General features: G+C 42.0%; 1 protein-coding gene across 2 annotated transcripts in view; it reads right to left on the reverse strand.

Moving 5' to 3' along the window:
• The window catches only part of BTBD9 (BTB domain containing 9), a 411421-nt gene that overhangs the window by 148596 nt on the left and 248699 nt on the right, over nucleotides 1-14126 (reverse strand). For both annotated transcript variants that reach the window (XM_084889529.1, XM_084889528.1), the window contains exon 7: nucleotides 6056-6165. In XM_084889529.1, coding sequence (XP_084745655.1) covers nucleotides 6056-6165 — 110 coding nt within the window. The remainder of the gene's footprint in view (nucleotides 1-6055; nucleotides 6166-14126) is intronic.

Here is a 14126-nt window from a genome sequence, read left to right on the forward strand (position 1 = left end):
CCCCCCCCCCCAGAGCATGAATTTCATGCACTGGGCCTCTAGTATTCTTACAAAAGTAAAAAATAAAAATAAAACTTGAGCCAAAACCGGTTTGGCTCAGTGGATAGAGCATCGGTCTGCCGACTGAAAGGTCCCGGGTTCGATTCCGGTCAAGGGCATGTACCTTGGTTGCGGGCACATCCCCAGTAGGGGGTGTGCAAGAGGCAGCTGGTTGATGTTTCTCTCTCATCGATGTTTCTAACTCTCTATCCCTCTCTTCCTCTCTGTAAAAAATCAATAAAATATATTAATAAATAAATAAATAAATAAAACTTGAATCAGATTAATCCTCTACCAAGTTACAAGAAGCATAAGAGAGAAACATGTTGATACTACCATGGGGATTTAATCACCAAAATTCAGGCTGTTAGAAACTCTACAAGATAAAAACTTAGTTTCTTTAACAAATAAACTGGAGAGAAAGAGATTTGAGAGTCGTAACAGCTATTTATTGAGAGTACAGATTTCATCTGAATTCTGATTTAAGCAACCTATAAAAACACATACATTAACTCCAGACTTTCACTCAACTAGGGACATTTGAACACTGAATATTAAATACTCATAAAGAATTAATATTCAATTTTGTGGTATTATAATAATACTAAAGGCCCAGTGTATGAATTTGTGCATGGGTGGGGCCCTGCCAGCCAGGGGGAGGGGACAAGGGAAGTTGGCCAGCTGGTTCCACTCCCAATCAGATTGGGGGGCAAACAGGAGAGGGGCCAGATGGGGGGAGGTGCTGTGGGCAGTTGGCCAGTCAAGGGGACAATTGCATATTAGCCTTTTATTGTATAGGATTATAATTATGGTTACAAAAAGGAGTCCTTACTTTTAGAGATACATTTTGAAATATTTATGAATAAAATGAAAAAAAAGCCTTAAAAATAATCTGATGGGGAAGAAGTAGGCAACGTATAGATAAACTAAGTTGTCCGTCCATGAGCTGATAGTTCTTTAAGCTGGGTGGTGATTACTGGTCTATCTGAATAACTAATAGGTTATTCAATGTGAATTTAAATACGAGATTAAGGCAGTTGATCCATGTTTTTTTCTCACCAATGTTTCTAACTCTATATCCCTCTCCCTTCCTCTATAAAAAAGCAATAAAACATAATTAAAAAATTTAAAATAAATAAATAAATATTAGATTAAATGCAAAGAAATTTTGGCAATGCTTATGAAAAAGTGGAAGGACTTGGCATAGAAAGTATAGTGCCAAGGTAAAACAGACACATTCTTTGGGAGGCTGAATGCTTACAAAATAGCAGTCATATCTATTCTAATATTGCTTCCATGGCTCACTAGTAAGACAGGTTCACACTCCTACGTACTACTAGAAGCCTGGTGCATGGATTCGTGCATTGGTGGGGTCCCTCGGCCTGGCCTGCAGGGACTGGGCCCAGACTGGTTTTCCAACATCCCCCGAGGGAGTGCCAGATTGTGAGAGGGCGGTTCTTGGGTGATGTACCCATATTTTCCTGTGTATAAGACGACCCCCTAATTTTACAGTTAAAACATAGGTTTAGGCCTATATTCGCTGTATAAGACTACCCTCCACTTCAATGAAAGACTTACTTTGCCGTCAAGATCTGCAGGTAATTTTTGTGCAAATTTGGTCTTTTGCCCCTGATTTTCGGTTAACTTTTTTTCGTTTCAAAAGTCGTCTTATACGCCGGAAAATACGGTACCTTGGAATCAAACTCTCTCCTCTCTAGTTCTGGATGTGCATCTGTCCCCCCTGGTGGTCAGTGCATGTCATAGCTACCAGCCAATCAAATGGTCGGCCAGTTGTTTAGGCTTTTATATATATATAGACTTGAGGCCTGATATACAACATTTGTGCATGGGGGGTGGGGGGGGAGAGTCCCTCAGCCTGGCCTGTGCCCTCTTGCAGTCTGGGACCCCGAAAGAGCGGGCCTAAGCTGGCAGGTGAACATCCCCCAAGGGGTCCTTAGCATTGCCTCGGTGGCAGGAGAGGTTCCTGCCACTACCACTGCCGCTGCACTCGCCAGCCATGAGCCTGGCTTCTGGCTGAGCAGTGCTCCCTATGGGAACGTAATGACCACTAGGGGGCAGCTCCCTGCATTTAGCGTCTGCCCCCTGGTTGTCAGTGTGCATCATAGCGACCAATTGTTCTGCCATTCGATTTGCATATTAGCCTTTTATTATATAGGAAGATACTCCTAATGAAAAGAAGACAGTTATCATAGGCTGACTCCCAGGTGAAAATACTTCCCAGCATGGTCCAAAAGCAGCCACCGCATGGAGAGGATGAGGTGGGAGCATGCTGGGAGGGAGTCTGACACTCAGAACTGGTCAGTGTAGTTGAAGTTCCCATAAATACATGAGCCCACACAACTTCCAAGATTCCCCGTGAATCTGTAAAAGTGCAGCATGAAGAATGACATGCTGTCAACAAAAATGGGTCAGAAACCCTTTGGTAGAAGAAGACTAAAATCTTATCGCGCAAATGTCATTTATTTTTATTTATGTTTTTCCTGGAATCATTGTACATTTTAAGTAATAATATTAAAAACTGATTTACGGCCAGGCTCGGAGCAGAGGCTGCCAGGCTGGGAGCAGCCAGGCCCGGAAGCAGCCGGGTCTGGTGTGGCCAGGCCCGGAGCAGTGGCTGCCAGGCTGGGAGTGGCCAGGCCCGGAGAAGTGGCTGCCAGGCTGGGAGCGGCCAGGCCCGGAGCAGCAGCTGCCAGGCTGGGAGTGGCCAGGCCCGGAGCAGCCGGGTCGGGTGCGGCCAGGCCAGGAGCAGCAGCTGCCAGGCTGGGAGTGGCCAGGCCCGGAGCAGCAGCTGCCGGGCTGGGAGCGGCCAGGCCCGGAGCAGCCGGGTCTGGTCCAGCCAGGCACGGAGCAGCGGCTGACAGGCTGGGAGCGGCCAGGCCCAGAGCGGCCGGGACCGGAGCAACCGGGCCCAGAGCAGCCGGGTCAGGTGCGGCCAGGCCTGTAGCAGCAACAGCCAGGTCCAGAGCAACTAGGTCGGGAGCGGCAGTGACCAGACCCGGAGCAGCTGGTTGTGGAACGAACCAGAGCAACAGAGGCCAGGCCTGGAGCAGCCAGGCCCGAAACAGCTCGCTCCTCGCCTGTCCCTGCCCACGGCTGCCTCTCAGACATGGCTGGAAACTTTTGCGGGAACTTGAGGGTCTGCTGAATCAAGTGATGAAGGCTTAGATCTGGATGTGTTGAGTTAGTATAGCACTGGGGTGTTGATCTGTGAGTGCCTTGGGTGGGGCCTGGATGAGGCTGGTTGACCTATTTGGAAATGTCTTTTGTGTGAAGTGTATCATTGGGCATGTGGAGGTATTATTGATATGAGAAAATGCTAAGTAACAGATTTACAATCTGAAAAGGGATTTACTATCGGGGAAAGGGAGGGTGGAAGAGACTGAACATAAACTGTGCACCTATGGATGAGGACAATGGGGGATGGGGAGGGGGCAGAGGGTGGGGTGGGAACCTGGTGGAGGGGGGAAGAAATGAGGAACCTTTGTAATAATATGAACAATAAAGATTGATTAAAAAAAAAAACTGATTTAAAAAAAACGCAAACATTTTAAAGTAATTTTAAGGTGTATAAGGAGAGTATTCCTCTAATTCGAGTAACCTACACTATGAAACAATGACCATGAACTATGAAAGAAAGAAGTTCTGAATCTTGAAATATCCAAGTAGGGTTTGATACCCTATTCACAAAGACATTATTTTAGTTTTGCTCTTTTCCCCTCATGAGAACCTGGAGTTGTATGAGTGGTTCTCAGGGGGAGTGCACATTTCACAGGATGTGGGGAGGAATAAGCAGTTGTCAGCTACAATTTAGAAGTACCTCCGAGTGGTTCTGACACTCACTTTGTCCTCATTAGAGGGTCACTCCTTACTCCAAGCCTCCTGTAGAGTGGCTGGCTGAGACCTGTGTGCTTGCCAAAAGTTATCACATGGAAGGCTGGCAATTACTATTTCAAACACCCCTTTCAACTACGCAGAGCTACCATGTCAGACAGGTACACCCTCAGGATTCACACACCTCCCCGCTTGCCCAGCATGGGGGCAGCTGTGAGCTATGAAGATAGCAGGAGGAGGACCAGACGGGATCTCACTGCAGATCATCTGCCCTATGTGCACCACACACCTGCCCACCTGCACCACTGCTCCCATCTGGCTGAGGAGGGATGATAGGCAGATGACTGCAGTGTTCTTCGCAGTCAGGCTTGTGAGCACCACAGAAAGGGCATGATGTAAAGTGTTCGACCAGACACCAAAAACACTTCTTGCATCTCTGTAGTCTTCTCGCACCCTGACACACCTGAGACTATCATGGCTTCAGACTATGCTGACTAGTTCAGTGTAGACACCACACAGACCAAGAACAGCACCCCTCACTACAAGTAATTCTGAGTTTAATTCCTGTAACAGCCTCTTATGCCAGATCGTCTTGTTTCTTCGATAATTACCGTGTCCACAAATTTGTTCTTTCTCCAATAAAAATGGGGTCCTTTTAAAAATAGGTGGCAACTTCTATGCAGTACATTCAAAACTGCAGTGCACTGGGTTGAAATGAATAGACAAATGCTACACATCTTAAGACTATGAAGGTGGTCTTATTTCTCAGATTTTTCCCAAGGGGTACTGCCATAACCACAAACTATAAGGCCTGAAGTCTATGAAAGAACCTGGAGAAGAACTGAACCCTCCCTATAGCCCCATCACCAATATTCCACTACAAAACTCAAAACCTTGATAACATCAGGTAAGGCTTTAGCACTGTTAGTTTTAAAATTACTTAAGTTACAAAAACTATTAACATTTATATTTATATAAAAAACCCATATCCATAACAAACTTAAAACCAAATTATTTATTTTAGTTGAGCTCTAAAAGTTCTCTGAGTCGGAATAATTTCTAGTTCTACTGTTTTATTAATACTACTCTCCTATATTTCCATGATAAAGGATTACATTTAGGGGACAGCAGGCGTTAGGAAAATGTAGACTGATGACAAAAGAACTAGAAAGCATTTGCAAGTTATACTTGTCTTTCCCATCTAGTCACTGCTGTGATTTTAGGATCTCTGTCACTATGCTGTGTCCCAGCATGGACAGGACTTGAGAATGGGAGGAGAAATGAGTCATTTGTGAAGGCAAAAACTTCTATTTTGCAGGGACATCTCATTCCCCACCTGAACCCCTAGCGTGCATGTTCCATGAGGCTACGGTAAAGGCACAGATTTAAGAATCTAATTAGTCAAACCATGATCCTGGTGAGAGAAGAGTAAAAACCTGTGGGCATGGGGAAAAGGAACAAAAAGGAAAAGCTACTCATGACATCTAGAATGACAAAGCCTGGTGGGACTGTACACAATGCCAGACCACATAGTACCTAAAACAAGTACAAAACACAACAGAAAGCAACCAAATAACCAAATTTTAAAATATACCCTTTGGAAAGATCAATCAGGAAGTACTTCCCACAAGGTAACCTGACTTTCACAATGACAATTCAGTTACTCTGGTCTTATTCAAATCCATAATGAATTTAAAACCATTTTCGTAAGATGAACTTGGCTAAACAGGGCAAATACAGACTGAAAAGAACATACATTCATACCAAATCAATGCCAAAATTAAGTGCATAGCCTTGGAAAGTATGAGCACTGGATCACTGTTATACAGACCTCCTCCCTGATCTTACTACCATTAAGTACAGAAAAGACTTCGGTATGAAAGGCTTTGCCCAGCTGTCATAAGCATTCCCCACATAGCAAATCTGAACAAATCATTAGAACATTTCAATTATTAACTACTAGAAAAATGTTGATATTCTTTTAAGTTTACTGGTATTATTTTGACTTCTAAAAAGATAAGCCCTCCCCTGTTGTCACTCAGTCTTATTCAAACCAACCAAATTTATTAGTCAAAGCAGGTTAAGAGATGAGGCAAGGGAATTAAAAAGATACTTGAAAATAAAATATCTAAGCAGATGTACAAAATGTAGCTGTAACACTTACCTATCAGGCCCTTCTCGAGAGTGAAGGTTTGGTTTGTAAACATGCATTCAAAAGCCACGATGTGAAAAATCTTGTTCACTGTGTTGTGAGTCCCAACTATTCGAATATATCTGGGGGTAAAAAGAAAAGAATGTTTGTTGAAGAAAGCGAGCTTCCATCACAACCAATCCAAAAATAACAGAGTAAGGTATATTACATAAACATACAGTGTACCAGGGCCTGGACTAAAGGAGACTTTGAACTTGACTTCAGACCCTGTACCTGCTCCTTAGGGCTAGCTGCAACTGAGCCTTAGGAAAATTACATCAAAATTAAGAAGATAGCACTTTCCAGAGAATTAAATAGGACTTAAGATTTTATTTACCTAGAAAATCAAACCATGTACTGTTCAGCTCAAATCCTGAACTTCAGCACAACTATGCATCCATGAGACATTTACGCTAGAGAATAACAAACCGCTTCTATCTTTGCCTGTGGTTAGGAATGTGCCTGTACACAGGTGCACAAACACATAGAAAATCAAACACTTTCCAATTCAATGAAAGTTTTCATCCATTGGAGACAAATACAAGAAATCAATATTGCTTTCTTGCTTAAAAGAAACATACACAAAACCACTGGAAAACACTTGCAGTTTCTTGTATTTTAATACTACTCCCAAATCGTTGTTAGGAAGTTATCCCCTCCCCCCACCCCCCACCCCCCGCCCACCCCCGTCCCCTACACACCCTGCCTTTACTACTGAGAAGCTTTCTCCTGACCAGAAGTGCTCTGCAGAGGTGACCCAGCCTGCTCTGCACCTCCCTCTGGGCCACCCGGGTCTGACACCTGCACACAGTGCAGAGTTTCACAGGGCAGGTCTTGAGCATCTTGGCCTGTTCCCCCTCTGTATCTCCCTGGAGGCTTCACCTCCAACAAACAAGCATTAACCTTGGAGTGACTTGCTCCTCTCAATCTCCAAAGGGACCTGACAGTTCACAGGTTAATGAACAGACAAACTCGTTCTTCTGAGTGCCACACGGGGAATGTACCACATTCTTACTGGAATTCAAAGGAAGAACCAGGAAAAATAACTAGATCAACTGATGATGCTCTCCCAAATTATGAACCATGCACTCTGTAGGACAGGGCATATTAAACGCACAGATTTCAATTAGGAGATGACAGACCAGGCCAGGGTTCAGCAATATCCTCTCTCCACTGTGTAAAGCAACCTTCAACTTAGATGATACAATTTTACTTCTGAGTTAATCGCTGTTCACTAATTCGGTAATTTCCTTACATTTCTCATCACTCTACGTTAACTGTATAACATAAATGCCGATTTTAAAAATTCTTATTAAGGAGACTAGATTTGGGGGTTTTATATCATGGACTATTTTCCCTCCTGTTTCTTCAAGCCTGAATCTCACAGCATTCCCCGTGCACCTCATTTAGCCATCTGTTCCTTGACACGAGCTGATCACTCATCTTCATAACCAATATAAATGCCATCTCCTGGACTGGCCTTTCAGCATCCCACAGCCATTGCGGGAGACACTGTGCTTCCCGTGTGGAGCGCCAGGGCAACTGGTCCATCACCAGAGCCCTCTGGTGAAGCAGGAGGCTGGCCCTGATCTGTTTTCTTCGGCCCTCAAGGTAGACAGAAGGTGCTGAATTTCCTGGGTTTGGGTGGGTTCCTTTAAAAGAAAGTCTAGATGGTGTGGGTAGAACAGACTGCCTTGTTCTTTACTGCTAACGGTGACACTGGGCTTTCTGGAAGGGAAGGGGTGTGTTAAGGCTGGCACCTTGGTCTGAATCTAATTTTGTCCATTTCCTTAAAACCACAGAAACACAACCACCATAGCATTTGTAGCTGCTCATGATCATGATAGCCTGAGTGCTGCAGTCTGCAGCATGGAGGGGATGGAGGGATATGGTTTGGTGCAATTTGATCAGACCACTCTCCTGCTCCCGAGGTCAAGCCTCCACCAGAGGAGAGACAGCTCTCCCAACACTGCGCAAGGCAGAGGAGCCAGACAGCAACCAACAGGGCCTTTCCCCTTGGCAATTCTCAAGGTTAACAGTCCCAATGACTAGGGGATGCAGTATGATCCCCCTCCCTTACCCTCTTTTTAAAACATGATATAGAATCAAGTTCTCCAAGTTTAGGTAATAGTCATTTCCCAAAATTTATCCTGGTGTGAATGTCAGGAATTGGAGAAAATACGCAACCTTCCTTTCCCTAGTTCCCTAATTAGAAGAAACTGAAAATAAAAATTGTACTGGAATAAATTTCACAGCCTTAATGATAGTGTTTGTGATAACAAACAAGATAATACTTATGGCTGGAAAAGCACGAGAGATGCCTCCAGATAAACAGTTCTATATAAATGAAGATAATGTTATCTCTGCTGCATAATCCTGAGGTCAAATTAGCAATTCACCACTGTATATTACACTTCTCGATTAGCCGTTTCTATGTAATGCTCATAACAAGTTTAATTATTCTACTTCTATAATACGTTATAAGTCTGCAAAAATTACAGCATAATTTACAAAAACGGCAAAAAGTCCCTATTCAAACACACATTTTTAAAATGGTAACAAAGTCAAGAAACCATGCTCCTTTTCTCCAGCAAGGAGCTGCTGGCATAGGACTCTGTCCTTTACTGAAAATCTCAACTAGAACTAGCAAACAGGCTTCAACTCATCCCCCAACTTCGCAACCGGCAAGGTGGCCTGGAGCTCTACATTGCGAACTTCGAACTTCGAGGTCCTCTGTGCAGCTCAAGTGGAGGGGGCCCTGATCCATGAGCAGTGTCTCCCGGCTGGGGGTGGGGGGAGGAGATAGCACAGACTTTCTTAATAGGCCTCACAATGGAGCCTCCCCAGGCAGAAGGGAAGTTATATTGAAAAGCCAATGGATGGAGTTGGAAAAGAGTCCTCTCTCACCATTTTACTTTTCTTGAAAAACAAAGCAAAACTTGCTCTGGGTCATAACATCTAAACCAGAGAAGTAACTACCATATTTTTTTCTGTCGCAAATTTTTGAATAAGAGGAGAAGTTTAAGATTAAATTTTTTTCCTTTCAACACCATCTCACCAATGCACAGTCAGACTCTGATTTAACCTCATAATCAGGGCAGTGACAGCTCGTGACTTCATCTGTGTTCAGAGAAAGCACTGCTGAAAAATGTAATAGCCACCCTTTGTTCTCTCCGAGGTCCTCAAAGCAGATTGGACAGTTGAAAGATAATTAAACCTTCAACAGTGCTAAGGCAGGCAGATATGCAACAGACTGGCCATTTCTTGTGAGGGTGAGTGCTGTCCACATGAGCCCTAGTGTGACAGTCTGTTTCCAAAATTCTCCTCCCTTCTCTATGTTAGTTGTCTTCTCGTTACTGACAAAGACTGGATCCTGAACATGGTTCGGAAAAGGATGTTTCAATGCAGAAGTTTCTAGGAGCTATGATAGTGTGAGTGAAAACAGGTCCTGTCTTTTTTTAATCAAATGAAATCTAAAGGCACTCTAAAATTGAAAGGCACCATGGAATTTTGAGGAATGTGCTTTAGAGTCTAACAGAGCCAGGTTTGTAGCCCAGCCCCATCATTTAATTTGCTGTCACTTGGGGGGAAATGCTTTAAACCTTTTTAAGCTTTCGTTTCTTTCTCTATAAAGAGAGGTTGGTAACAGAGACCTTTTAGGACATTTAAATGAGGTAAGCATGTAACATGTCTAATGCAGGGCTTGGCAGAGTGGGATATCTTTAAATAGAAATTTAAAGAGTAGATCATTGGGTACAAAAGGTCTTTGTGTGAACTTTAAGAAAACTGGTTGTCTGGGTAAGAATGCTTAACTGTGGATGCTAAAATGGTAGTCTGTAAGGAGGCAGGCCCAGGGGCAGACTTCAAGAACACAGACAGGGCCTCGCCCTTGCTCGTGGGGCACTGAGGGCCACAGTAAGAAGATGAACTGGCTCTACAGTATTTCCCACTTCAAGACCCTAATCTTTAGAAAAGCCTATTTATAATACCCTTGACCTGACTCAGCTATGCACGAGAAGGCAAGGCAAGAATCCTCTGCCCATATTTGGTCCAGCAGCCCACACCCACAGAAGAATTTCCTTTTTGTGCAAACCCTAAAAGTTTAAGGAAAATAGGATTTCCTAACAGTAGATATCATAATACTGTGACCTACAGGAATTTTGCTTTGGAGGTTTCACTGCATTCCCTGCTTGCTCTGGGAAGGTACAAATTCATATTCTTAACCTATATTCCATCTTTTCTTATCAGGATGCTACCCTCACTTACCATTTCTAAGTCATAAACATTACATCTTTAACATCCTAAAGAAAACAGAAACAAACAGCAACTTGTACATTCCTACTTTAAACCCTTGATATTTATTCTTTAGTCTTTGATTCTGGTGGAGTACAAGCCTATTTGTAGCAGTTTCTACTATAAGATAAAATTGAATTCCATAAGAAATATTTAAATGAGCTCTCATGGGATCAAATAAAGCCACAACCACCCATCAGAATTCTATTCTTTGGTAAACAAAGTTTTATTCTCAAAGTGGACTTCATATTCTTGGGTTAAACAAAGACTCTTGAGAAAACTAGCGTTAGCCTGACTCTTGCATGAGAAGGGACGCCTAACATTTTGGCGCGCTCTCTGAGGTGGCCGCAGAGAACTGTAGGGAGAAAACCTGTTCTTAGCTGTGGACAGATGCAGTGACGGAACAAAAACTTGAACTATAGCATTTACGAGGGACTTGGGACCGTGTGGGATTTGGATTCATCATTTCTATGATTTCCTATTGGACTTTTCCTCTCAAGGACATACTAAGAATGTATATAAATAATTCTCTAACCTAAAAGCAGGTAATATCTGTGGGTTTCCCTAGTATGAAATTTTTCTTCTAGTCCCAGGTACAATGTTAGTGCTCTTATAATCAAACCACACTGGAAGGGAAGTGAATTCAGGTCTTGTTGCTAAGGCAGCGAATGGAAAACAGTTTACTGCCAGAATGACAAAAAGCTTCTAGAAAAAGCATGTTGCAACAGAAAAGATTTGTTACTCTTAGAGAACCTTCCTTCTGGCTGATCTGTGGAGCTATGATTCTCCTCTACTGACTTCAGCAAAGGCCCCAGCAGTGCTTGCTATCTGGGAGAGGAAGAATTATTGAAAGGCTAAACACTGTGTCCTGAGTGAGCCTAAGCAGAGGCTACCGTCTCAGAGAGCAGTCCTGACAGTGGGACCGTTAACCCTGCAGAGGGAGCGATCATGTTGCACCACCTCTGCTATTCAACCTGAAGGGCAAATCAAACGTGAAATCATCTTGTGTTTCAAAGAAAACTGATGCTAAGCAGAATCAAGTATGCAGAGAGGGTAAGATGGGCAAATAATTACTAACACATCAGAACCCAGTGCTTCCAAAATAGATAGTCATTCCAACTTTAGAGATAAATATTTAAGTGCTGTTTTTTATTTGGAGGAAATAAATGAATTTTGAACAGTAATAGGCTTTTTCCTCATCTCCAAGTACATAGAACCTAAAACCTGCCATAAAAATATGCCTTAAATTTATGAAATTATATTTGGAGTTAATATAAAATGTCTTAATTACAATATTTACATAAATCATATGAAAATGATATAATATGTAAAATGTATGTAATTCATTCCAATTCTTTGCTTATATACTTAACCTTGTAGGTATATTGGGTAAGCTTGCTTTTAATCAAGATTTAATAAACACCTATAGGTACAAGAAACTGTGTTAATCACTGTGAGGAATGGACCCAAAATATAGGACATAAGCCTACATCTGGAAAAGTTTACAGAGCAGTTTAGAAGGGAAGACTAAAATACCTTGGTAGTAGTGATGACAAAGACAAAGAGCTCTTACCTAATTACACATGGAGTCTAACCTTAAAACACCGAATTTAGCAACATGAACTATAAAAGTCCTCCCTTTATGGAGGGACCTAGAAATGATTATGCTAAAGGAAATAAGCCAGTCAGAGAAAGACAAATATTACATAATCTCATCTTATGGATCCAAATATGTGGACTCTAACAATCACAATAAACTTATGAATAACATAGAACCAAAGGCATGGAAACATGGAAGACTGATGAATCTCTGACAGAAAGGGGGTGGGAAGGAGGATGGCAGGAAAGATTAGCCAAAGAACTTATATGCATACTTGCATTGCCCATGATCACAGACATAGGGTGGTGAAGGCTTGGGGTAAGGCTTGAGTGGGAACTGGGTGGTGGGAGGCAAGGGGGAAAGAAACGAGGGAGGGCTCATCTGTATACATTCAACAATAAAGATTTTAAAAAATATAAAAAGCCTTCTGTGTAAGCTATTCTTGCTTCAAAGATCAAACCAAAACAAATGTGGCTAAAAGAGAAATACCGCCCCCCACACACAAATGATCACCGACTCAGCCAGCAAATATTAAATATTAACTGAGCATTTACTGTGCCAGCTACTGCTGCTGCATGCTATGATATGGGATTAAATAATAAAGAGAAAATCTCTTCCCTATGATATTTACCTTTCAGGTCAAGAAACGACAACAAATTCAAAAAAATCAAATAACTACCTAGTGGATGGTAGGTGATCTGTTTAGCATAGAACTTTATAGACCATCTTGCTAAATTGGAAAGATAAACAGTTATGAAACTTCTCTCTGCAGGAATAAAAGAGGGTCAAATGGGAAGGCACAACTAGCTGCCTGAGAACATGGATCCAGTGTAATGAGTCTGAGGTGTAGACACAGTGCACCTATTAGAGATGTGTAACAGGATATAGGCAAAAAAGCTAATTAAGTAGGCTTCTTAGGATCTGGAAAGAGGAACTGATTTGAATTTCATGGGAAGAAATATTTATTTAATGGTTTAGCTTTCTTTTTATCTTTGCTTTTTTTCAGATTGTAATTTTAAAGGGATTATAATGGTAAGTGGAAGATATAAAAAAAAATGAATAGTAGAGAGAGGGATGGGGGGGATGGTCAAAAAAAGAGGTGGGATAAAGGTAGGGGTGGAGGAAAGAGAGAAAGAGCATGAATAAGAATAACCCAATCCCTTCCCTATCTCTGTTGTGTGCTAATGTGAACAAACCCCCATGTGGGAATACTATTACCAATTTTACTACCGTACTCAATAAAACATTTTAAACCAACACAAAGTATATTTTAAGAAATAGAACTAAATTACCGAAAGTTCAACATTTGCATTTTTTCATTAACTTTTCCCCTAGCCTTAGATGCTAGGAGAGGGAGAAAAAATTTCACTACTTTTATCTTTAAAATGGCTGCATTATCTTTTTCAGTTTATCCAATAGGCTGTGCATTTCCACGAATGTAGACAAATGAGCCTAATGGAATTGTGCAGTAGAGAAAAAGCAGAAGAAAATTAAATTTGTTAGTTTTCCTATGAATCTGTAAGAATTCATTTGCTGAATATGACCTGTAACAAGCGTGCATTAGGAACATGATGGGTAAGAAAAAGTTTTTCTTTTTTTAAACCTAAGATGAGGGTGAATATATGGCATCTGTTGTAACAAAATTTTAAGGATTTGGAAAGATTAAACAGAGAAGAAAGGCAAGTAGAAGGAAAAAATTTGCCTCTTCTCAAAGAAAAATCTAAGAATCCAAGAATGCAAACATTTGACACACGGAGTAATAAGACAGGAATTGCCCAAGACAGTCAGAATAACAGAAGTGAAAATTGAACACCAAAGTCAAGAGAGTAATAAAGAGAGCAGAGGGAGTAAGGAAATCACAAATCTTCACTCCAGATCCCGGAGAAACTAGCACTAGAATTAAAATATACACTACCATCTTCTGAACACATCCCACGTGCCAGCCTTTGCATGCATTCTCTCCTTTCATAGCAACCCATTACCCACACACCCATACAATCAGGCTGCAGAATGATCTCAAAGCTCCACAGAACACGCACCCCTCAAAGCTTGTGTATTCTTAACACGTTATGTGGTGCAGGCAACAATAGCTCCTCAGGGAAATAACTAAAATATATTTGGGGAAAACAAGCCCAACCCATAAAAGTCCCA

The sequence above is a fragment of the Pipistrellus hanaki genome (genome assembly GCF_964339955.1).
Source record: "Pipistrellus hanaki genome assembly, chromosome: 7".
NCBI classification, from domain to species: domain Eukaryota; kingdom Metazoa; phylum Chordata; class Mammalia; order Chiroptera; family Vespertilionidae; genus Pipistrellus; species Pipistrellus hanaki.